Raw genomic sequence first — 26,778 nt, forward strand, 5'->3', positions numbered from 1 at the left:
TAAGAAGGGATCTACATCCTGGTCAACATGGTGAAACCCTGTCTCTACTAAAAACACAAAAATTAGCTGGGTGTGGTGGTGCGCGCCTTAGTCCCAGCTACTCGGGAGGCTGAGGCAGGAGATGCTCGAACTTGGGAGGCGGAGGTTGCAGTAAGCCAAGATTGCGCCACTGCACTCCAGCCTGGTGCCTGGTGACAGAGCAAGACTCTGCCAAAAAAAAAAAAAAAAGAAGGAGTCTAATCAGTCAGCTACAATGTGGGACTGTATTCGATTAAATATTAAGAACCTCCTGGCTGGAGCAGTGGCTCACGCCTGTAATCCCAAAACTTTGGGAGGCTGAGGCAGGTGGATCACAAGGTCAAGAAATCAAGACCATCCTGGCCAACATCCATGGCCAACCATCGCTACTAAAAATACAAAAATTAGCTGGGCATGGTGGTGTATGCCTATAATCCCAGCTACTTGGAAAGCTGAGGCAGGAGAATCACTTGAATCTGGGAGGCAGAGGTTGCAGTGAGCCAAGACTGCACTCCAGCCTGGTGACAGAGAGAGACTCTGTCATGAAAGAAAGAAAAAAAAAAAAAAAGAAAAGAACGAACCTCCTGCAGCACAACACAAAAAATCAAACTAGTACCATTTCTTTCCTGCTTAGAATACTTTAAAAATTGTGGCACTGTATCTCAATGAGAGAGAAAGAGAAATAAATGAATGGATGGCTCTCATTTATTAAAAGGGAACCTGAGGTGGGAGGATTGCATTAGCCCAGGAGTTTTGGCTGCAATGAGCTACAACTGCATCACTGCACTCGGCCTGGGCAACAAAGCAAAACCCTGTCTCAAGAAAAGTTTGTAACAAAGCAAAAAAAAAAAAAAAAAAAAAAAAAGATTTGGTTATAATCAGAGGCACGTAATGCCAACAGCCAGGATGTACAAAAGAAAACGCCTGTCAAAACAATGAAGATAAATTATCTACAGGAGATAAAATTTCAGAAGAACCAAGAATAGTGTAAAGAAAGTCATCTTGTTATCTGAGAATAAATACCAAAGATCTATCTATGGTGGACAGCTCAGAAAAGACAGGGCATAAGAACAGAAGTAATGTTGGGAAAAATTAGCTGAACTAGACTAAACAGCAGCTGGGGAAGCGGGGTAAGATGAGACTGAGGAATTAACAGAATAAGCTCACTGGAAGGCCTTCAAGCTGAGTGAAAGGAATTAAAATTGCTACACAAAACTCAGCCCACCATTTATATGAAATGTCCAGAATAAGCTACAGAAAGAGAAAGTATTAATATATTACTAGTTGACCAAGACTGGGGAGTTTGGGATAGGAAATAGAGTGTGCCTTCTAATAATGGTCATAGGGTTTCTTTTGGGGATAATGAAAATGTTCTACAATCAGATAGTGGTGATGGTGATAGCTGCACAACTTTTTAAATATATTAAAAACCATCCAATGGTTCAAATGAGTGAATATCGTGGTATGTGAATTTCATCTTAATAAAACAATGAAGGCAAAATAAAATAAAAATACACTAAAGATTCTGATTCAGCTGAAAATTATGGCAAGAAGCTGCTTTCCTTAAGCTGAGGGGTCCCTCACAAAGCTACAGTGAGGTCTACACCAGAGAGCCCACAACCCAATCCCAGGAATCTCACAGACCTTCTGCGGCAATCTCCAAAGTACAAACTGGATGAACCTGCTGCCTGTTTTTCCAAATTACACTTAGAAGAAATCACAGGTGACTAAAGAAAATAAGGATTTCAAATGTGGTTCATTCCATCTGATTACATATTAATGTGGAAGTGGCATTCAGTCCACAATAAAACATAAACTATCCCTCAAAGACATGTGCATAACTCAGCAAAGGGGAGTTAAATCTTTCAGAAGAGCCCTACTATGAAACTGCAATATAATATTGGAACAGAGGAAGGACTGAACAAACCCTCCAGGGGTTCCCACCCATCTGTTATCTGAAAGGTACCTAGCTAGACACCTGAGTTATACACAGACATTGGAGCCCACCTACAGAAACATAAATGCAGTCTGTCTGGGATGGATGTAAAAATAAAGACTCTTAAATTCCACAGATGATTCTAATACACACCTGGGACCGAAAACTACTGTATTTATCAAAATCTTAATTTTCTACAGAAAGAAAAGGTGCAAAAAGGTAAATTAAATGTTGCTCAAGTCAACCTGGCAAATTGGCCTAAAAGTCAGGACTGGAAACCATGTCTCCTGACCCCCAAACGTCAGGACAACCACGTTTACTGTGTGGGTGTGGAGGCTCAGGGAGGTTATCCTTAGAAAATGCTGGCCTCAAAAGGCAGAAAGATCCCGTGATTAAAAAACTACAGAACATACACCTGAGCTATCATCAGGGAAATAAGTGACCTTGAGATTGGGCTAAGATGACGTCTTAATATGCAGGAATTTCATTGCTCTGCCATGTGCCCCAGTGGGACCTGATGTGCAACAAATGGAACTTAATATGGAGGAGCAAAGATTTTTGTAATTTCACAGACCAGATCTGATCTGGAATTCCTTTTTTTAAGCAAATAAGCTGAGTGTTATAAAGTAAACATCAAGGAAACTTAAAAGCCAATGCTTCATTCTCTCAGCTACACATGGAACCAGTGCTGCCTGCAAAGAACAGAGCAGGCCCTGGCAGACTGACCTTCACAGACCACGCTAAAACCCTCTGAGGAAGTGCCTGGTGAATGCTCTGGTTGACGAGCTTCGAGCCATTACATTACCGAGCAGTGTGCTTCTTACCTATAATTCCACTGTCCTTGCTTTCCAGGGTGGAACTAGGGCTGCTAATGGTCTCACAGGGACTTTTGTTGGCTGCCGTCTTGCTGACACAGCTATTCAAGGTTGAGCAGGGGCTATCGGTGCTAGGAGATGCGGTGCTGCTTGTTAGTGTGGAGCAAGGACTGATGCCTTGGCTCAGAGCTGTGCACTGCAAGACGAACGGAAGGAGGAGTTAGCACGGCTTACACAGGATGCTTCGACACATGCTTTTGTTTTTGACGCTAAAACAATAAAACTAAGAACAGGAAAACGGAAGTTTTTTTAAAAAAATCTGAAGAGATATGTGTGTATAGATATGGATACATGGAGCTATATCTATGTAAATGTATATGTGGTCTTCCCAATTTTAAGGGAGAAATACCTTTCTTCTGTTCCCCTCCTTTGTGATTTTCCTTTTTTATTAAAAGGCCAGTCTTAACAATAATTTAGTGAGAATGCACATTTGTAAAACAGAAATGGCAAACAGGCAGACTTCCTTTCATTTGAAGTCTGCAGAAGACAAATGGGTTATTTGCCCTCTGCACGGAAAACCTGGGAACTCTTTTTTTGTAATGTTTCACGAGCACAGTGACCTGATTCAATTCCTGAAGATTTATGGGCTCTGCAATCAGGGGATGGAGACTGGTGACCACTGCAGTCTCAATCAACGCATGACACCCTCCCTTGCAGAGCAGAGACCTTTACCAGGGGTAGAGGCTCCATTCTGCATTGCTACTCAGACGCACACATCACATCTGGGAAGTGGCAGGGTGCATGCTGCTGCTCCCTTGGAGGGAGAAGTGCTCTCCTGATAGATGAACCATTTGATCTCATCTTATTTTGTCTCTGCCTCATCTCCTATAAATCTTTTCCTCACCCCCGTGAACCTCCAAAATCTCAACAGCTTAAAAAGCACAGGAAAGCATATACCAAAGCAACCAGATGAGAAGAATGGCGCTACAAAGGTAAAAGTACTAAGATCATTATGAAGGAATTCTTTTCCCCTCTTTAATTCATGTAGTCATTATTCTCTGGGTGGCGACTAGAAGGTTAACATGGACATTTTCTTACGTTCTGCTTCTTTCTGCTTTTCCCCACCTCCCTGCTACAAAAACCCAGAACCACACTGTTGAAACAAATTTCAGTACACAACAGCCCAGAACTCATTTAACTGAACAATGACTTCCCCACTCAAGGAAAGGGAGAAGACGGTTATTGCTCCATTCATCCTCTGAAGAGGTATGCAATGTAGTATCTTCCTCGGGCATTACCATGGTTTCATTTTTGTCTTCAATGGTTATGTGTGTGGCACTTGGGATCCCTTCTCCCAGTAAAAATCCCAGCCTTGTCAACAGTTCTTGAGCTGCCGGCGAACAGCTCGGTTCATTATCGGCCTTTGCTTCTGGAACAAAGAAAGAAAACAATGAAGATGGCCCCCTGGGGAACTTCAGTATGCATCTGGATGAGTTCACACTACAGCTGCTTGTCTGGTGATTTTGTGTTTTTATAAAATTCGCACAAAGTTTGACAATGCGGCCTGTCCTCTAGCAATACATTCTAATTAAGGGACTGTGACAGGTTAAGGAAACAGTAAAACAAAAACTCCAAGTGCAAAGGGAGAATCAGAAAAGCCCAGTGCTATCTGTGGCAATTCCTAATTCCATGTCATGTGAAAACAGGTACTTCAGACACTTCCTTGTGTAAGAAAAGGCCTGTCCTTCATGTTACCCTTATAGAGTGCAGGGTGGCTAACGCCCACAGGAGGTTGAAATAAAGCAAAACTCTAGAGTCATGCTGGTAGAGACCCAGGCTATTTAGGGTAAAACTGAAATCCAAGCTCTCATTAAACAAGACAGGGGCAAGACAGTGGAAACTTTCACGGAAAACTTGCTGTGCACATCCCACAATAGAAGTCAAAACCAGGATTTCGACTTGACGGTCAATCGTGGGGAATCCACACTGAAACAAAGATTTAAAATCACAGTGAAACCTGTCCCAAGAGACAGGACCCACTATTGCACTGTTGTTCATGTAAAGATGGAGAAAAATCAAGCTATTTTCTCAGAATGCTGCACAGCAATGCTGGGAAAGCCCAATTTTCTTGGGTTCTCCTTAAGGTTGGTCATCCGGCTTTTTGTACTTAAGAGAATTTTATGGTTGGATTTAAATGTTGAGCCGTAGGTTAACCCTGTACCTAAAAAGCCCAAATGCACTTAATTATGGCCAAGAAATAAAATGATATCCACATCTTCTAACACTTCTCACCTTCTATTATCAGTTTGCATCAGGGATGAAAAATGTACAAAGCAAGCTGCTTACAGAAGTTAGAACTTAACAACAAGTAATCTATGACACAGTCATTCAATATTTTGCTCTTGTTTATTAATTGCCTAGGTACCTAGACTCACATGAAGCTATTTTGCTTAGATGTAAAAATCTGCAGATAATGGATAAAGGTCTTAGAAAAAATAAAATGAGGAAACAACAGTGATGTTGCCACTGAGCTACAATAGCATCACTAAAGTTCAATGCTCACTTTGCCTTTTGTAAGGAACCACAAAAATCAAAATAAGCAAAGCTTTTGCAAAGACCCTCTGTCTTATTCTCACTCACAAATCAGTTTTGCAAGTCATGCACCCAGAGTAGCGGCTACAAGGAAAACTACACTGGCAGCATCTTCGAGAAAGGAAAAGTGTCCCACTCCTTGCTTGCTTGCAAAAGCTCCTCATGTTTGGGGTAGGAAGAATGGTTTGCCAGCTTGGATGTTTTTTATTTGCTCTGGAAAAGTGCAGGGGCACGGAAACCAAGACTTGACTGTTTGGGGTTAAAAGAGCCCTGATGCTTCTGGATCATGTGAACCAAACAAGAAGGGCAATGGCTCCAAGCCAACACAGGGAAAGGGAGCCACCCCTGGGTGGGTTGACCACATGCCAACGCCACTCTACAGGAGGTCCCTTCCTACCTCAAAGCACATTTTGATTCTCAAAGTAGCTGGGCATTTGGGAAAGGAGGGCGGGGACCAAACCAGACCAGCACACCCAGGCACACCCAAGGGCTGAGGCCCTCAGAACAGGATGGCACCGCCCTCCCTCCGCCCCTCCCTCAGGCCCAAGCAGGGCAGCTACTTTATCTCAGGTGGCAGCTGGGCTGGAGGGAGGGAAAAGGACGCAGATGGAAAGGGGAAGAAGTGGGTGAGGGGGCAGCTCTTAGCCGTTTCTCCACTCCACACCCCACTTCCCTTTCGAAACAGTCTCCACACTGCTCCCGATTGTGATTATGCCCCAGAACGTCTAGCTTCTGGTTCAACCTGAAACACTCTGGGGAGAGAGCCAGAAACGACTCCCAGTTGGCAGCTGCTGTGTAGGCAGAGAGAGCAGCTGCACGAGCTTGGCTCCACAGAATTCACCTCGACAACAAACAGGGCCATGCCTGTGGCTCACCTGGCAGGAGGACCCTGATCCTGTGTGGGTCCTTCGTGCAGCCAGCACAGTCGCCGCTACCCCCACATTGTGCCTGCAGATACTCCAGGTTCTCAAGTGTTTCATTATTTTAAAATCCGGAAACAACTCACCATCCAACTCACTTCAGTTAAGTTAGGGAGCAGTTGAATTGAAGAGGGACACCCAGGCCAGGTATGGTGGCTCACGCCTGCAATCCCAGCACTTTGGGAAGCTGAAGCGGGGAGGTCAGAAATTCGAGAGTGGCCTGGCCAATGCGGCAAAATCCCATCTCTACTAAAAATATAAAAATTAGCTGGGTGTGGTGGCAGGCACTTGTAATCCCAGCTACTCGGGAGGCTGAGGCAGGAGAATTGCTTGAACCCAGGAAGTAGAGGCTGCAGTGAGCCGAGATTGTAGCACTGCACTCCAGCCTTGGCAACAGAGTAAGACTGTCTCAAAAACAACACAAAACAAAACAAAAAAAGGAAAAAGGGACACCCAAATTCATGATTAACTGTTTCCTTAACTGTATGAACTGGACTTTGTTGATATCCAAGTTCTAAACCCTTACCCAGTGTTGAGATGAACAAACAGACATTATTTACTTCATGTTTATATCCATTAAGACACTGCAATTTTATTTCCTCCAAAGGCTTCCTACCTGTCTTTTCATATTCTGTCTTCTAAAATGTCATCCCAGTGATTTTCCCCTTAAAAGTACCCTTCAGTATGAATTCCTTAATCCACATGAAGCTGTCTGAATCTCTCCCTCCCTAATGCACAGAGCCCTCTCTCACTGAACTTCTCACTCTGGCAGAAGGATGTGTCACTGAGCCATCTTGGGAGAGATGAGTTGCTTAGGAACTCACATGGATACACTGTGAAATGGAAATACATTTCTACTTGCATACTGTTCACTAAATATTGAGATCAGAACAGCCAGATGGTTCTAAGCTAGTTACTACAAAAGCACCTCCAAGTCAAATTCAAATGGACTACTCTAAATAGCAAGTCTATTTTCATTCATGTAGTTAATATTAAGTCGCTTATCAATAATAGGTGTACATTATCCAATACCAGTGGGATAAGGGCTGGAGAGAAAACTTCACTTTACATTTCACAGACTTAAATATCCAAAGACTGTATGATGGCTATATTTGGAGTTGAGAGAATAATTGGCCTCACACGCCCTAGGAATTCATTAAGCAAGTGGAAAGCGAATATTCCTCCCCATAGCACATCCATGGAACCCTCAGTATCACACAACATGAAAGGCTTACTGCATGGACAAAGGTAAACGGAAGTCCTTGAATCACTTCCCACCCCCTGGTGGACTATACTCCGGGACACAGATGCTAAGGGGCAGTCCACAAACTGACCAGCTCACCGACTATTGCCATCATAACTTCAAACCATCAGTGTCCTTTCAGTCATCTTCTCATCCTCTCTACTGTCTGGGAAGCCAGGGTGTTCTCAGTGCTAACCACCATCCAGATGCTTTTGGGTACTGAATTTTTCTCAAGTGTACTTTCTCAGTGAGGGAAGTGGTCGTACCCACTTCCTACAGGTTGTGAGGCTCAAAACAAATGTGTATGAGAAACAGCTTCATAAACCACAGATGCTATAGGATTGGTCATTATCTCTACCAACTTAAATACCAAGAGCCCACACTTCATTGCTATTATTTTCTGGTTTTATAAGTTCATATTCTATTTTCAAGTGTGCTTATATGTCTTACATAGCTTCCTGGTCCTAATTTTTCTGCTTCAAATATGTTTTTGTAAACTCACTATTGCATAACAATCACCCTCCTTTTTCTGCTTATCAAATCATCCCAATTTGGCCTGCATCTTACTGCTTTCATTTTCCATTCCAATCATTCCCTCTTCTTAAAGCCAGTGGGGGAATCCAGATCCCTAGTGATGACCAAGTATGATTCCATAGAGAAGAGTCTCTCCTCCACTCTTGTCCTCCCCTCAGACTCTAAAGAACACTGAGTATTGTTGACGACATTCATCAGTTCACCATCTATGTGACCTTGAACAACTGACTTAATTCCAAGTGTGCAAGATAGCACTTGTGAATCAAGTCTGCTAAATGAGACAGGCCCTTGGTTTGACATTAATCCTCTGCCTATATCTATCCATGATCTGCTTCTTCCTTAACCTCCTGCCTTCTGTGACTCCTTCTTCAAGTATTTTCCCTGTTTCTGCCTGCTCCTTCTCAGCCATCAATTCCCAGACTCCTTAGATTTCCGAAAACAGTAGTTAAAAAGGAACATTGGCCAGATGCCGTGGCTCATGCCTGTAATCCCGGCACTTTAGAAGGCTGAGGTGGAGGGACTACCTCAAGTCTGTAGTTTGAGACCAGCCTGGCCAACATGGAGAAATCCTGTCTCTGCACTCCAGCCTAGGTGACAGAGCAAGACTCTGTCTCAAAAAAATAAAAATAAAAGGGAACATCTGTCCATGGACCTGCTCTGTTTCTATCAATAATTTGTTGTTTCTGGTCTGCAATACTAAAACATGGTTATCATGCAGTTACCTTCAAAATTTTCATGTCATCCACTCCATATTGATATTGTCACCAAAGTTAGTATTTCTGTCAAACTGCCTCCTGAATTAGGCTTTTATTCTTCAGCATCCACCACTCAACTCTAAGTCTCATTCTGTTAAGTCTAGAGGACTATCAGAGTTCAGATCAATGTCTTCATTTCTATTTTTATTTTCTCCCTCTCTTTTCCTTCCTCTAAAGCCAGAAGGTTCTTAAACTTCTTGGTCTCAAGATTCACTCTTAAAAACTGGGGACTGCAAAGAGCTTTGGCTTATGAGGGTTATGTCTACTGATATTTATCATCCTAGAAATTAAAACTAAGAATTTTTAAATTGTTAATTCATTTTAAGGTTATAAAATTTCAAGTTAACAATATTTTAATTAAAAAACTAATTTTTAATTTTTATGGGTACATAGGTAAAAAGCTGTACTTTCGATTTTAAAGATTAGTTAATAAGAATAGCATTGCTTTTATAATTTTACAAACTTTAATGTCCAATTTAATAGAAGTCTGCATTCAATCTGTGGGGATCAGTTCTTTTGGTTCAAACATGTGACGAACTGCAGCCTCAGACAGATACGTAACTGGGAAAGAGAGGAGTCTTTTCAGTTAATTATGGATATTCTCTGACACCTGGCCAAACCTCGACAATCAGCAATTCTTTTTTTTTGAAACGGGTCTCACTATGGTGCCCAGTTTGTTTACAAATTCCTGGGGCTCAAGCAATCCTCTTGCCTCAGCCTCCTGAAGTGCTGGGATCATAGGTGTGAGCTACTGCGCCCAGCCAACGAACAGCAATTCCTTAAAGGTAAGTTCCACTGTTGACTCAATCTGCATCAATGAACTTTTTGTACCGCTGAAGTAAGATCCAGTGGTCCGTTTTACACTTTAAATGGATCTTTTACCCATGCAAGATTGTGTAACATTATGCATTGGGTCATTTGGAAAATAATGGTTTTGCAGATCTTCCAAATGTTGACAAGTTTTATCACGTAATATTAAAGCTTCACATTACCAGAGATCTCAACTTGAAAAGTCTTGGGAAGCCATCAAACTCAATGTGACAGATGTAACATTTCTCAGAAAACCTAACTTTCATATGAAAGGTCAAGTTTTATCATTGGCAACTAATCCTGTCAGGTTTGTTTTTTTTAATCTAAGTGCCAAGCTAATTTCATTCCTTTTAAAGAAAAAGTGTACCAAATACCTACTTCAGAATAACCATGGTTTGTCAGTCATTCTTTCAAATAAAAACTATGTTCCATTTTAAAAGTAGTGAGTTCAGCTTGCAATTCAATCATACAAGTGCTCTGTCTTGAGACAACCATCAGACTTCAGAGCATGCAGAAAGGCTTTGCACAGACTTCCCATTTCACCACACAGAATATTAAAAAGATGGGTCTTCGAGGGTCAAGATTTAATAACATTACTTTTCATGCTTCATCAAGGACATTCTTCAGTGTGAATTATTTGTGATGCCAGCACGTGGCAGTGACGAACACCAGGACTACTAGTGTAGCCAGGGCCTTGACATATACTAAGGTATCAGAAGTTTTACTGACAATTGTTTTTGCAGCATCAGTGCAAAATGTCAACACAAGGGAAATATAAATACCTTCTCAGTGTTATTATAAAAGGGTTTTGGATTATTATAAAAAGAGTTTTCACATCACAAACCCCTGAAAGTGTCTTGGGGACACCTAGAAGTCCACAGCCTCGACTTTCAGAACTTCTGAATTAAGTCTGTAATTGTGTTAAAAGAAAACCACAGCTGCACACATCTCTCATCCTAGTAACTGACCTCCCATCTTTATCTGCTTTATTTCTTGGGGGTAAAAGAGGGCTCTACCCTCACTAATTCCATTTCCTTATTGCATACCTGTCACCTCAATTCATAGACCTTCACAAGTCTCCTGAAACAGCCCTGTTAAGCACAGTAACTTTTCTTTTTCCTTTTTTTGTCGTACACCTTCTCTTTTGATTTTCCTGTAGATCTACGGCCTTGCAAGTGCTGTCCTGCAAGGGAGAAAGTGGCAATTGTCGTAAGTGACACACAGAGGGAAAAATCTTGGATTCCCAGAATACTGTGGTCTTGTAGAGTCTTTTCCTGTCCCTCTTGCTGGTGCTCCTTGCACCTTAGTCCCAGTTCAAAAATGAAATACCAGTTTCTCAGCCCTTTTTTGTCAATGACCTGTTTCCCTAATCTAACTTGCCTAGTCTCACAGCATTACCCCCAAGCAAACTGCTGACCAGTTTATAACCTGAGTTCTTTCTTAAGACCCAGTTTGATCTTCCAACTGGTGGCTGGACACTTGCCAAGATGTTCCATCAGCACTTCAAAGTCTACATGCCTGAACTGAACTCAAACCAAAACAGACAGTCCCCACTCCTCCAGTGTCCCTTAATGTGGTCTCAAAGGCATGGAGTTGTCTCTGTCTCTTCCAGCTCCCAGGTACTTGTGATTCCTCAAGAATCTTCCAATCACCACCTCTTCTTCCCTGAACCTAATCTAATTTGAAACTTTATCATCTCACTTAACTACTGAAACCATTTTTCAATCGTTCTTAACTCTAGTATTTTTCCAGTCCCATTCCATCCTACTCTGCTGCCATGTGCCATAGTCTGAATATCTGTGTCTCATGAATGGGATTAGTGTCCTTATGAAAGGGGGAGCTTGTGTGTCCCTCCACTACGTAAGGTTACAGCAAAAAGACAGCTGGCTGTCTATGAACCAGCAAGTAGGCCTTTGCCAGACCCCAAATCTGCAGAATGCCTTGATTCTAGACTTTCCATCCTTTACAACTCTAAGAAATAAATTACTGTTGTTTATAAACCACTCAGTTTATGGTATTTTTGTTAAGTGTAGCCCGAACTGACTAAGACAACAGGTAAATCTTAAGGCACAGCTCCAATGAACCCTTTCTGTGCTCATAATCTCCAGCTGCTGGCCGGGCGCGGTGGCTTATGCCTGTAATCCTAGCACTTTGGGAAGCTGAGGTGGGTGGATCACTTGAGGTCCGAAGTTTGTGACCAGTCTGGCCAACATGGTGAAACCCCATTTCTACTAAAAATAGAAAAATTAGCCAGGTGTGGTGGTGGGTGCCTGTAATCCCAGCTACTTGGGAGGGTGAGGCAGGTTCACTTACTTGAACCCAGTAAGTGGAGGTTGCAATGAGCTGAGACTGTGCCATTGCACTCCAGTCTAGGCAACAAGAACAAAATCTGATCTCAAAAAAAAAAAAAAAAGGAAGAAAAAAGAACCTCTGTCTGCTGAACTCCCAATTCATCACACAGCTTGGATTAGTCACTATTTTCTCCTTAATTACCTTAATTACAGTCACTCTGTATATAGGTCTCTAATCCCCTGCCAGACTCTAAGGCAGGCGTCCCCAAACTTTTTACACAGGGGGCCAGTTCACTGTCCCTCAGACCGTTGGAGGGCTGCCACATACTGTGCTCCTCTCACTGACCACCAATGAAAGAGGTGCCCCTTCCTGAAGTGCGGCAGGGGGCCGGATAAATGGCCTCAGGGGGCCGCCCCGCAGGCCATAGTTTGAGGACACCTGCTCTAATGCTTCATGAAGACAGGACCCATGCTTGATAAGCCATCTCAAATAGCACCTAGCATAGTGGTTTTCACAGCATAGAAGTTTAATACTTATTCAAGGAAATGCAGAATGAATGGATACACTACTTCCAAGAGGCTCTCTTCTATGTACACATACCAGGTATGCCCCTTTTCTATACTTCCATCAAATAAAACCTCATTCAACTGTTGGTTGAAATGGTACGTCGCCATTCTAAGAAGCTGAAAACTAAAGATAAAGCAGGATTGACGTTACCTCTTGGGAAAGAAAGGGTTTTAAGAAATAAAACATGACTATGCATTTTCTTCAATCATATTCTTTTTTTTTTGAGACAAGGTCTCGCTCTGTCTCCCATGTTGCAGCACAATGATGTGATCATGGCTTACTGCAGCTTCCACCTCCCTGGCTCAAGCAATCCTCTCACCCCAGCATCCTGAGTAGCTGGGACTACAGGCACACACCACCATGCCTGGCTTTTTTTTTTTTTGTAGATAGGTGGTCTCACTATGTTGTCCAGGCTGGTATCAAACTCTTGGGCTCAAGCGATCCTCCCACCTTGGCCTCCCAAAGTGCTAGGATTATAATAGTGAGCCACCACACTCAGCCCCATTATGCTTTATACCTCGTTAATTCTCTATATCTGTTTGACTGTCTAAAATGGTAATAAAAAACATAAGATGTCAAAATATTTATTTAAGCATATAACTAAAGACCCCTTCCTCCAGAAGATAGTTTCACATTGAATTATTCTGTTTCACATGTGTTCGTTTTATTTGCTAGTTAAACTGCAAGGAAAAAAGTTTCATCATTGACTGTCCCAAAGATATCATTTAAAAAGAAGTTGCATCATATTTTGAGATTGATCTTCACAGAGCAGTGACTCATGAGACTAAAATCTTTCTCACCCTTCCTCAAAGCTTGCTCAAGTAGCCAGACATATATTAATGTAAACCTAAATAAATTATGGTTGCCCCTAAATCAAAGAAATAAAGCTGTGAATCCTGTTATAATAATCATCTCTAATTTATCTGGATTTTTCCCCCTTAAGGTAGATATTATTTTGTGGGTAAATCAGTTGCCCCTAAACGGTATGTTGATTTAGCAATAGGAAGCTTACTTATTAAGAACTTACTCTAGCCTGTAATCCCAGCACTTTGGGAGGCCGAGGCAGGTGGATCACGAGGTCAAGAGATCGAGACCATCCTGGTCAACATGGTGAAACCCTGTCTCTACTAAAAATACAAAAAATTAGCTGGGCATGGTGGCACGTGCCTGTAATCCCAGCTGCTCAGGAGGCTGAGGCAGGAGAATTGCCTGAACCCAGGAGGCGGAGGTTGCAGTGAGCCAAGATCACGCCATTGCACTCCAGCCTGGGTAACAAGAGCTAAACTCTGTTTCAAAAAAAAAAAAAAGAACTTACTCTATCTGACACACAGCTTATTAGAACCATTTGACAGGAAAATGGGCTTTGCATTTTGTTGGACGACTTTATTAAGTCATCAGTTTTTGCAAAAGTAAAAAACACTGTGTTTTGAAAATATTTTAAAATACTGGGAGAGATCCAAGATGGCCGTTTAGCAGCAGCTCAGGATTGCAGCTCCCAGTGAAGGTGCAGGGAGTGAGTGGATGCCAGACTTCCAGACGAATTTGTTGCCCACGGACCAGGAGATTCCCAGCAGAGGAGCCCCATGGGTCGCTAGAGTGACTATTTTGGCTGGTGTGGCTGTTTTGCCAGCATACCAGCGCGGCGGTTCCCAGTGCAGAGTATGCGGGACTGGGTGCCCTTTTAGTTGGCGTTTGGAGCTCCGGGAAGGCAGAGTCGCCCATTCAGCTGACTGAAAAGGGGACTGAAGCGGGGAGCCAGACGGGGAGATTCTTCGGCAGAAAAGCGCCACGTATCCCGCGGTCGCCACACGGAAAACTGCATAGATCCCGGCGCCATTTTGGCTGGCGACTGGGGCAACTGGGAGAGAACTGACCCTTCAATTAGGAAAAGAGAAAAAGGGGGCTCTGAGGCGGGGAGCCAGGTGATCGGGCTCAGCTGGTTCCACCCCCACAAAAAAACAGCAATTGGAAAGGCTGACAAGTAAGAGTTTCACAGCAAGCACAGCTGAATCCAGGAAGGTCCAGCTCTGTGGGGGAGGGGCGTCCGCAGAAGGAAAACAAAGAAACAGAAATAACATCACCACCAACAAGCTGGGCATCCACTCAGAGACCCAATCTGAAAGTCAGCAATTACAAAGATGACAGGTGGATAACTCCACATAGATGGGAAGAAACCAGCCCAAAACGGCTGAAAACATCCGAAATCAGAATGCCTCTCCTCCTCCAGGGGATCGCAGCTCCTCATTAGCAAGGGAACAAGGCCTGATGGAGAATGAGTGTGATGAATTGTCAGAATCAGGCTTCAGAAGGTGGATAATAAGAAGCTTCTGTAAGCTAAAAGAACATGTTCTAACCCAATGCAAAGAAACTAAGAACCTTGAAAAAAGGTTTGACTAAATGCTAATGAGAATAGACGATTTAGAGAGGAATATAAGTGAATTAATAGAGCTGAAAAATACAATACAAGAACTTCACAAAGTATGCACAAGTTTTAACAGTCGAATTGACCAAGCAGAAGAAAGGATATGAGAGGTCAAAGACCAACTGAATGAAATAAAACGACAAGACAAGATTAGAAAAAAAAGGATAAAAAGGAATGAGTAAAGTCTCCAAGAAATATGAGACTATGTGAAAAGGCCTAATCTAAGTTTGATAGGTGTACCTGAATGTGACAAAGAGAATGAATCCAAGCTGGAAAATGCTCTTCAGGAAATTACTCAGGAAAACTTTTCCAACCTAGCAAGGCAGAACAATATTCAACTCCAGGTAATACAGAGAACACCACAAAGATATTCCTCAAGAAGAGCAACCTCAAGGCACATAGTTGTCAGATTCAACAGGGTTGAAATGAAGGAGAAAATGCTAAGGGCAGCCAGAGAGAAAGGTCAGGTTACCCACAAAGGGAAGCCTATAAGACTCACAGCAGATCTCTCAGCAGAAACCCTACAAGCCAGAAGAGAGTGGGGGCCAATATTCAACATCCTTAAAGAAAAGAACTTTCAACCCAGAATTTCATATCCAGCCAAACTAAGCTTCATATGTGAAGGAAAAATAAAATCTTTTGTGAACAAGCAAGTACTCAGAGATTTCATCACCACCAGGCCTGCTTTATAAGAGCTTCTGAAAGAAGCACTACACATAGAAAGGAACAATCAGTAACAGCCATTCCAAAAATATACCAGAAGGTAAAGAGCATCAACATAATGAAGAATCTACATCAACTAATGGGCAAAACAGCAGCTAGCATTAAATGGCTGTATTAAACTCACATATATTAATATTAATCCTGAATTTAAATTGACTAAATTCCCCAATCAAAAGACACAGACAGGCAAATTAGATAAAAAGCCAGAACCCATCGGTATGCTGCATCCAGACCCATTTCACATGCAAGGATACACAAAGACTCAAAACAAAGGGATGGAGGAAGATTTACCAACCAAATGGAGAGCAAAAAATAAAATAAAAAGCAGGAGTTGCAATTCTCACCTCTGATAAAATAGACTTTAAAGTAACAAAGATCAAAAGAGGCAAAGGAGGACATTACATAATGGTAAAAGGATCAATGTAACAAGAAGAGCTAGCAATCCTAAATATATACGCACCCAATAAAGGAGCACCCAGATACATAAGGCAAGTTCTTAATGACTTATAAAGAGACTTAGACTCCCACACAGTAATAGTTGGAGACTTTGAAATCACATTGTCAATATTAGACAGATCAACAAGACAGAAAATTAACAAGGATATCCAGGACTTGAACTCAGACCTGGAACAAGTAAACTTAATAAACATTTACAGAACTCTCCACCCCAAATCCACAAAACATACATTCTTCTCAGTACCACATCACACCTACCCTAAAAGTGACTACCTAATTGGAAGTAAATCACTCCTCAGTAATTGCATAGCATTTCGTAGGTTTAAATGAACTATTGGTTGGCTGCTTGTTTATTTTCCTCCCTTATTCCTTCCTGTCTGCATTGTTAAGCACAATTATTGGCACAAAAGAGGTTTTTAATACCCATTTTTAGACTGCATTCTACCTGGGCAATGAAGCAAGACTCCCATTCTCTCTCCCTCTTTCTCTTCCTCTTTCTTTCTCTCTTTCATTCCTTTTTCTTTCTCTTTCTTTTCAAAAATAAAAAAAATTTAAATACTAAGAATGTTTTTTCCTGAAAGATGTTTCCAGGTAGATACAAACTTCATTATTTATTTATTATTTTTTAAAGAGACAAGGTCTCACTATGCTGCTCAGGCTGGTCTCAAACTCCCAGACTCAAGCAATCCTCATGCCTCGGCCCCCTGAATCACCGGAATTACAGCTGTGAGCCACAGTGCCCAGCTTGCAAGCTTTAACAAACAGGTTCTTATAAAAAGAATTCATCTTATATCACTGAACCCACACTTTCCAGAAGGCTAAACCATGCATCACACATAAATGCAATTACTTAGAAATTAATAAGCAAATTCAAAATGTTCTTCGTTTGTTTTCCTTTGATTTAACTTCCAAACAGACAGTTAAGAATCAAGAGTTGATGGAGCTACACAGCCAAAGCAAAAGTGAGGCAGGAAAGAGTATTTCAAGCATTTAGAAATAAGCTGATATTTCAGGAGACCATGGGAAATTTTCAAAGCACTTCCCAGTAGCTGTTTTCAGTGGAGTCTTAGTATGGTAAATACTGGCATGCTATTATTGACAGCACTCAGAAGTGTCTTAGAAACCTAAACAAGAATGCCCAAAGGAAATAGAGGTAACAGAAGACCACATTTTAAAGTAAAACTTAAGTGATGATGCTGATATTTAACTCTGAAAATGAGGGTTTGCCCATCATGCATCTGTACACACCTGGGTTAGCACTCAAACTCAATTAGTTTTATTTAGTTGGCTATATCATTTCCTTTGGGTTCAATGATCTGGATAAAACTTACACTTTGATATGGCAGACTTAATTAACCCCACTGAAATTTAAGGGACTCCATGGGGATTACAAAACACACCATTCTACACTAATTGTCCTATTCATCTTCGTTAGGCAGCCACCTCTCCTCATCAACTAAGAGAAAGATCACTCTGCTGCAGCTTCTACCAACATCACAGCTATCTTCAGGCAAGACTATGCGCCCACAGACATGAACCGTAGCTCCTACCCAGACACCTAACGTAAATTAAAACATACCCTGTTTCTTAATTTCAGGTGAAACTGAGACGTCTGGTCCTGTATTTTCAGGCCACAGATCTTATACTTTTGGTCCCCCATGGAGACTGAAGATGCTGAATCAGAGAGCTCAGGTCTCAGGAGTGAGCACACACGCAAACTTCAGGCCACTCCAGCAAGACCAACTGCTGCATTTGAAATTTAGCTCAGCCCACAGCCAAGCATAAGAAGGCTTCCTTTCGCCAAGAAAGGTGGCCAATTCCGCCTTGAGCAAGGAGAGAAAAGTTAACAATGGGAACTATTTATAACCTTTCTTTGCCTAATAAAAATCCCAATTTTTCCCCCACTCCCACACCAGGAAGAGTCCTAATCCCTATATAGAACCTTCAACGATACTCCCAGCCAGAGAGGAAGAGGTTACATAATGGAGTCTAGGCCAGCCAAAATGCCAGAGGCATAAGTGACCAGGGCTACAAACGCTTTGGTGGGTGGGGATGAAGGGAAAGGGTAGGTAGGAGGCTTAATCCGAGTCAAGCAGACAGCTTGGACATTTGACGACTGATATTCGCTACGGAGAGACAGATTTTTACTTTCCTTTCAAGACAAAAAGGAGGAATAGAACAGACAGCCCGCCCACATGAATGTACAACCAAGAGAGGCCTCATGTACCAGCAGCTGGCTGTCCAACCAGACACCACTGTGGACTTTCCACCTTCATAGCAACACTCGGTATGCACAAATCCTCAGCTAAAATCCTCTTCCCTCAACCACACAATGAGTGCCCGGACAGAAAGGAAGAGGGTGGGATTTCTCATGCCCAGACGCCTGCAACAGCACCTCTTGCCTGCCCAGAGGGCCCAGTACCCCACCCCTACTCTTCCCCGTGTCCCAAACTCCCCTTCCCTTCCCAATTTTCAGCTTCTGCTGATCCTTCCTCATGGCTCATTTTTAGCTGTATTTTTACCACCACTCCACTATACTGTGTTCCGATGTCCTTCTTATTACCCAACTCCCTGCCATACAGCACCAGCAACACAAAAGGCACACACAGGGATTAGAACATAAAGGGGCCGTATCTCCCACCAACCACAATTAGGCAGAGGAGGGTGCCAGGTATGCCAAAGTAAAAATATGGCTGAGTTCTCTCTCCCAAGTTCTCTTTCAGCATTGCTACATAACCTTGTGTCCACACTGAGGATAAAGCAAGCCCCTTTACCTACAACATTCCCAGACCCAAGTTTCTGCAGGAAAACAGGGTGAAAATTCAAAATACTCAAATTAAATGCACGAGAGAAGAATTGAGGACTCCCCAGAAAGGAACAAACAGATAAATTCTTGAATTGATGTTTTAAAATAAACAACTATGAATAATTAAATGCTACAAATTTGTAATGTCACACATATTTCCAGGTATAATATATACATATAAAATGTCTTTAAAATGTTTCCATCAATTTGGATTTTTTTTTTTGCTCCTACTTCACCATCCCCTAAAGAAAAACTTTAGATGTTAAAAAAAAAAAAGCAGCCCTCAAAAGACACGAAATGCTTTTTTTTTTTTTAAGCGAGCAATTATATGCTTCTTCCAGTTAAAGTTTCAGCTTTTCAGCCAAAGCCTATTGTTGACTTTTCTCAAGCAGTAGAATATTAACGAAACAAAATCTTGGAAGCAATCTACTGGCTTCCTATTCTCCAAGACCTGGTAGGTCAAATTTCAGAGGAAACAGGACTCAACCCTTAACAATGCATATGTACCCACTTAACTACTTCTACACCGGGTATATAATTCCAAGAATTTGCATCAGCTAAACAGATCTCTGTAACTATCGAAGGGGAAAAAAACCTCCCAAATATATTCTCAGCAAAGCAGTACCATGAGGGGCACTCAAGTTTCATTCAGAAATGAAGTGTCGTGGTATAAAATCTTTGGTGGGGGGAAGGAAATAACTGAAAACATATTCTTACCATGCTCATCAGGCTCTGTTGGCTTGGATACTTCTCTGAACGGCATTATAACTGCATCTCCAGGCACTCTGGGACTTTCCACATACTTGGGCTTCCTGACGGGACCTGTAGTGGGAAAGATCTGAGTGTGGCTAATTTTTTCCAGATGCAAACAAAGGCTTGGAATGTACAGTGTGTGTCCTTACCAGGACCCAAATTTGCCTAGAGGAAGAGCCAGTCCCTTCCCCTCCCTTACACACACACACACACACACACACACACACACACACACACACACAGAGTCATTTCAGTACAGACAAGGGAACGTCCAGTCTGGGCTGCCAAAGAAGAAAAGGGTAAGCTCAGATTTGAGAATGTAAACTCTAACAAAAACAAAAGCTGCTCTCTTGCTGTGAAATCGCTACAGCTGTCTTTGCTGGTCAAATGGGTGATTCTGACATGTTCAAACCTGGATGGCTTATGATGAAGAATTTTATAATTTTCCTCCTACTGGGACAAGGATGGGACAAAGACAATTTGGTTGCTAGGTATCTCTAAAGTCAGGAGGCAAGGATTACAAACAGCTGGCCTATAACAGCAACACCCTCTGCGCACCAGCCGCAAGAATGCAGGCATCTTATCTGGCTGGTGACGCACAGTAACTGTGTGGGGCACAGCAGCCAGCCAGCAAGAGGGTCAGACACATGAGAGACCCACAGGCTTATCTCCCACCTCCTGCCACTGCAGCCCCGACTCATCATCAGAAAATCCGGAATTCTTAGTAAGACTGGATGGAACCCTCACATACATTGATGCAGCCGTTCTGGAAAACAGTTTGGCAGTTGTTCAAAAGGTTAAGTAAGGAGTTACTACATGGCCCTGCAGTTCTACTCCTATGGGAATGCATCTTCACACAAAAAAACTTGTACACAAATGCTCATAGTAACACCATTTATACTAGTCAAAGGTACATCAAATGGTGACAACAAATTGTGCTTTGCCCATACAAGGGAGTATTATTGGGCTGTAGAAAGGACTGAAGTACTGAGTCATGCTACAACATGGATGAAGCTTGAAAACATTCTGCTAAGTGAAAGAAGCCAGTCACGGAATCTATATGATTCCATTCATATGTCATGCCCAGAAGAGGCAAATCTTTCAGAAAATATGAATGGTTGCCAGAGCTAGGGATTATGCAGGCTATGCAGGCCTGTAGGATCATGGTAAGGGATATGTGGCTTCTCTCTAGAGTGAACAAATGTTCTAAAATTAGGTTGTAGGGATGGTTGTACAACTCTATGAATATATTTAAAACTACTCTATTGTATGCTTTAAATGGGTGAACTGTATGGATGTGGATTATACCTAAAAAAAAAAAAAATGCTTAAAAAAAAATTAAAGGGGGCAGATCCAAGATGGCCAAACAGAACAGCTCTGGAGTGCAGTTCCCAGGGAGAACAACACAGATGATAAGTGATCATGGCATTTCCAAGCAAGTTATTACTGCCCACAGACCAGGCTGAAAAGCACCACAAGTTTCCAGCATGGCGCAGCAGGTCTCTGCACAAAAGCTCACACAAATCTGTGTGCCTGTTTCAATTGGCACCTCGGAGACAGAGTCACCCATTCAACTGAAAAAAAGGGGGCTGAAACAGGAAGCCAGGTGATCTGACTTGGCAGGTCCCACTCCGATAAAGACCAGCAATCTGAAACGCTCTGGATTGAGAGTTTCACAGCAAGTGCAGCTGGACCCAGTATAGCCCAATTCTGTGGTTGGAAGGGCATCCGTCATTACCAAGGGAGTATGCCACTACCGAGGCAAGCCACCATTACCGAGGCAGTTCTAACTATACCTCTTTAAACAAAACCGCAAGGAAGTTCACACAGCAGCTGGACAGAGCCCACAGCAGCTCAGCAACACCACTGCTGGCAGACTGTGACTAGGCTACCTCCTTGCTGGGCAGAGAATCTCTTGAAAAAAGGCAGCAGAATGACAGGAACTTACAAATAAAGCCCCACCTTCCCAGGACAGAGCACCTGGGAAAAAAGGTGGTTATTAGTTCCACTGCAGCAGACTTAAATGTACCTGCCCAGCAGCTCTGAAAAGAACAATGGGGCTCACAACTCAGCACATGAACTCCTGTAAGGGACAGTCTCAAGCAGCTCCCAAACCCCCGTATATCCAAAGAGACACCTCATAAAGGAGAGCTCAGGCTAACATCTGGTGAGTATCCTTCTGGGATGAAGATAACAGAAGAAACTGGAAGCAACCCTTACTGTTCTGCAGCCGCTGCAGGTGATCCCCAGGCAAGCAGGGTCTGGAGTGAACGTCCAGCAGTCCTACAGTAGAGGGGCCTGACTGTTAGAAGGAAAACTAAAAAACACAGAGAAATAAGTTCACCAACAAAAAAGGTCATCCACTCAGAGACCCCATCTGAAAGTCACCAACTACAAAGACCCCAGGTAGATAAATCCACAAAGATAGGAAGAAACCAGTGCAAAAAAGGATGAAAATACCCCAAACCATAATGCGTCTCCTCCCCCAAGGTATCACAACTCCTTACCAGCAAGCAAACAAAGCTGGATGGAGAATGAATGTGATGAACTGACAGAAACAAGCTTCAGAAGGTGGGTAATAACAAATTTCTCAGAGCTAAAAGAAAATGTTCTAACCCAATGCAAAGAAACTAAGAACCTTGAAAAAAGGTTTGATGAAATGCTAATGGGAATAAACAGCTTAGAGAAGAATACAAATGACTTGATGGAGCTGAAAAACCTAACACAAGAACTTTGAGAAGAATACACAAGTTTCAATAGCCAAATCAACCAAGCAGAAGAAAGGATATCAGAGATTGAAGATCAACTCAATGAAATAAAACAAGAAGGCAAGATTACAGAAAAAAGAGTGAAATCATTATATCATTATATAATGATAAAAGGATCAACTCAATGAAATAAAACAAGAAGGCAAGATTACAGAAAAAAGAGTGAAATCATTATATCATTATATAATGATAAAAGGATCAATGCAACAACAAGAAGAGCTAAAGATCCTAAATATATACGCACCCAATACAGGAATACGCAGACATACAAGACTTATAAAGAGACTTAGACTCCCACATAATAATAGTGGGAGACTTCAACATTAATATTAGACAGATCAATGAGACAGAAAATTAACAACGATATTCAGGACTTGAACTCAGATCTGGAACAAGTAAATGTAATTAACATTTATAGAACTCTCCACTTTAAATATACAAAATATACACTCTTATCAGTACCACATCATATCAACTTAGAAGTTTAAAAGAAATCTTGGTTGGCTCCTTGTTTGCTATTCTCTTCCCTCATTTTCTTTCGTGTCTCCATTATGGAGGACAATTGTAGGCCTACCCATATTTGGACTGCATTCTAGCCCGGGCAATAAAGCAATACCCCCATACTCTCTCCCTCTTTCTCTTTCTTCCTCTTCTTTATTCTTAAAAAAACAAACAAAAAACAAAAAACAAAAAAAAAACAAAAACCAACATTTACCAGGCCTCTGTTTCTATAAAAAAAAAAAAAGAGATGAGGTCTTGCTGTGTCACCCCAGCTGGAGTGCAGTGGGGCGATCATGGCTCACTGCACTGCCAACCTCCTGGGCTCAAGTGATCCTCCCACCTCAGCCTCCCGAGTAGCTGGGACTACAGGCATGTACATGCCTGGCTTTGTACCACCATGCCCAGCTAATTTTTAAATATTTTGTAGAGATGGAGTCTTGCTATGTTGCCCAGGCTAAATTTAAAAAAATTTTTGTAGCAGTGGGTCTCACTATGTTGCCCAGGCTGTTCTCAACCCCCTAGCCTCAAGCAATCCTCCTATTTCAGCCTTCCAGAGTGCTAGGATTTCAGGCATGAGGTACCACACCCAGCTGATTTTTTTTTTCTAATTTTTTGTAGAGCTGGAAAAAAAAAAAGAAAGAAAAAGAAAATAACTGAAAATGTGTTTAAGTGAATTAAAAAAAAAAAAAAAAGAGTGAAAAAGAAATGAACAAAGCCTCCAAGAAATATGGGATTATGTGAAAAGACCTAATCTACATTTGATAGGTGTACCTGAAAGTGATGGAGAGAATGAATCCAAGTTGGAAAACACTGGATATTATCCAGGAGAACTTCCACAACCTAGCGAGGTAGGCCAACATTCAAGTCCAGGAAATACAGAGAACACCACAAAGATATTCCTCAAGAATAACAACCCCATGGCACATAATCATCAGATTCACCAGGATTGAAATGAAGGAAAAAATGCTAAGGGCAGCCAGAGGAAAAGGTCAGGTTACCCACAAACGGAAGCCCATCAGACTCACAGCAGATCTCTCAGCAGAAACCCTACAAGCCAGAAGAGAGTGGGGGCCAACATTCAACATCCTTAAAGGAAAGAACTTTCAACCTAGAATTTCATATCCAACCAAACTAAGCTTCATAAGTGAAGGAGAATTACAATCCTTTACAAACAAATAATTGCTGAAAGATTTCATCACCAGCAGGCCTGCCTTACAAGAGCTCCTGAAAGAAGCACTAAACACAGAAAGGAACAACTAGTACCAGCCACTCCAAAAATGTACCAAATGGTAAACAGCATTAATACAATGAAGAAACTCCGTCAACTAACAGGCAAAACAACCAGCTAGCATCAAAATGGCAGGATCAAATTCACACATAACAATATTAACCTTAAATGTAAATGGGCTAAAAGCCCCAATCAAATAACACAGACTGGCAAATCAGATAAAAAGTCAAGACCCATCAGTGTGCTGTATTCAGGAAACCAATCTCACATGCAAGGACACACATAGGCTCAAAATAAAGGGATGGAGGAAGATTTGCCAAGCAAATGGAAAGCAAAAAAAAAAAGCAGGAGTTGCAATCCTAGTCTCTGATAAAATATACTTTAAACCAACAAAGATCAAAAGAGACAAAGCATATAACATAATGGTAAAAGGATCAATGCAACAAGAAGAGCTAATGATCCTAAATATATACACACCCAATACAGGAGCACCCAGATACATAAAGCAAGTTCTTAATGACCTACAAAGAGATTCAGACTCCCACACAATAATAGTGGAAGACTTTAACACTCCACAGTCAATATTAGACATATCAATGAGACAGAGAATTAACAGGGATATCCAGGACTTGAACTCAGATCTGGACTAAGCAAATCCAACAGACATCTACAGAATTTTCCATCCCAAATCCACAGAATATACATTCTTCTCAGCACCACATCACACCACATCACATCTAAAATTGACCACATAATTGGAAGTAAATCACTCCTCAGCAAATGCAAAAGAATGGAAATCATAACAGTCTCTCAGACCACAGTGCAATCATATTAGAACTCAGGATTAGGAAACTAACTCAGAAACACACAACTTCATGGAAACTGAACTGGCTCTTGAATGTTGACTGGATAAACAATGAAATGAAGGCAGAAATAAAGATGTTCTTCAAAACCAAGGAGAATGAAGACACAACATACCAGAATCTCTGGGACACATTTAAAGCAGTGTCTACAGGAAAATTTGTAGCAATAAATGCCCTCATGAGAAGCAAGGAAAGATCTAAAATTGACACCCTATCATCAAAATTCAAAGAGCTAGAGGAGCAAGACCCAAAAAACTCAAAAGTTAGCAGAAGACAGAAAATAAGATCAGAGCAGAACTGAAGGAGACAGAGACACAAAAAAACCCTTAAAAAAAATCAGTAAATCCAGGAGCTGGTTTTTTGAAAAGATTAACAAAATAGACAGACTGCTAGCCAGATTAATAAAAAAGAAAAGAGAGAAGAATCAAACAGATGCAATAAAAAAATGATAAAAGTGGATATCAACACTGATTCCACAGAAATATAAACTACCATCAGAGATTACTACAAACAACTCTACGCACATAAACTAGTAAACCTGGAAGAAATGAATAAATTCCTGGACACTTGCAGCGCCCCCAAGCCTAAACCAGGAAGAAGTTGAAACCCTGAATAGACCAATAACGAGGGCTGAAGTTGAGGCTGCAATTAATAGACTACCAACCAAAAAAAGCCCAGGTTCAGATGGGTTCACAGCTGAATTCTACCACATATACAAAGAGGAGCTGGTACCACTCCTTCTAAAATTATTCCAAACAATCCAAAAAGAGGAAATCCTTCCCAAATCATTTTATGAGACCATCATCCTGATACCAAAACCCACAGAGACTCAACAACACCATCAAAAAACTTCAGGCCAATATCCATGATGAACACAGATGCAAAAATCTTCAATAAAATACTGGCAAACTGACTGCAACAGCACATCAAAAAGCTTATCCATCATGAGCAAGTTGGCTTCATCCTGGGTATGCAAGGCTGGTTCAATATTATGCAAGTCTATAAACATAATTCACCACATAATCAGAACCAAAGACAAAAACCACATGATTATCTCAATAGATGCAGAGAAGGCCTTCAACAAAATTCAACAGCGCTTTATGATTTAAAAACTCTCAATAAACTAGGTATCAGTGGAAAGTATCTCAAAATAATAAAACCTATTTATGACAAACCCACAGCCAATATCACACTGAATGGGCAAAAATTGGAAGCATTCCCTTTGAAATCTGGCAAAGACCAGGATGTCCTCTCTCACCACTCCTATTCCATATAGTATTGGAAGTTCTAGCCAGAGCAATCAGGCAAGAAAAAGAAATAAAGGGTATTCAATTAGGAAAGAAAGAAGTCAAATTGTCTCTATTTGTAGATGACATGATTATATATTTAGAAGACCCCATTGTCTCAGCCCGAAATCTCCTTAAACTGATAAGCAACTTCAGCAAAGTCTCAGGATACAAAATCAATGTGCAGAAATCACAAGCATTCCTATACACCAATAAGTGACTTAACGAGAGCCAAATCAAGAACGAACTGTCATTCACAACTGCTACAAAGAGAATAAAATACCTAGGAATACAGCTAACAAAGGATGTAAAGGACTTCTTCAAGGAGAACTACAAACCACTGCTCAAAAAAATGAGAGGACACAAAGATGGAAAAATAGTCCATGCTCATAGTTAGGAAGAATCAATATCATGAAAATGGCCAACTCCCCAGAGTAATTTATAGATTCAATGCTATCCTCATCAAACTACGTATGACCCTCTTCACAGA

At 41.6% G+C, this 26,778-nt stretch overlaps 1 protein-coding gene across 9 annotated transcripts in view; it reads right to left on the bottom strand.

The window, feature by feature from the left end:
- TANC1 (tetratricopeptide repeat, ankyrin repeat and coiled-coil containing 1) overlaps positions 1 to 26,778 on the bottom strand; it is a 277,351-nt gene that overhangs the window by 93,920 nt on the left and 156,653 nt on the right. For 5 of the 9 annotated variants that reach the window (XR_012517747.1, XM_010329951.3, XM_074399627.1 and 2 more), the window contains 3 exons: positions 19,607 to 19,711; positions 4,068 to 4,198; positions 2,779 to 2,965 (listed from right to left, as the gene is read on the bottom strand). Coding sequence is in view for 8 of the 9 variants with exons in the window: in XM_010329951.3 (XP_010328253.1) it covers positions 2,779 to 2,965; positions 4,068 to 4,198; positions 19,607 to 19,711 (423 nt within the window). In the remaining variant the exon portion in view is untranslated. Of the gene's footprint in view, positions 1 to 2,778; positions 2,966 to 4,067; positions 4,199 to 19,606; positions 19,712 to 26,778 lie in introns of those variants that run through there. The other 4 variants (XM_010329959.3, XM_010329943.3, XM_074399631.1 and 1 more) reach the window with 3 other exon arrangements.

This window comes from Saimiri boliviensis, chromosome 5 (genome assembly GCF_048565385.1).
Source record: "Saimiri boliviensis isolate mSaiBol1 chromosome 5, mSaiBol1.pri, whole genome shotgun sequence".
NCBI lineage: Eukaryota > Metazoa > Chordata > Mammalia > Primates > Cebidae > Saimiri > Saimiri boliviensis.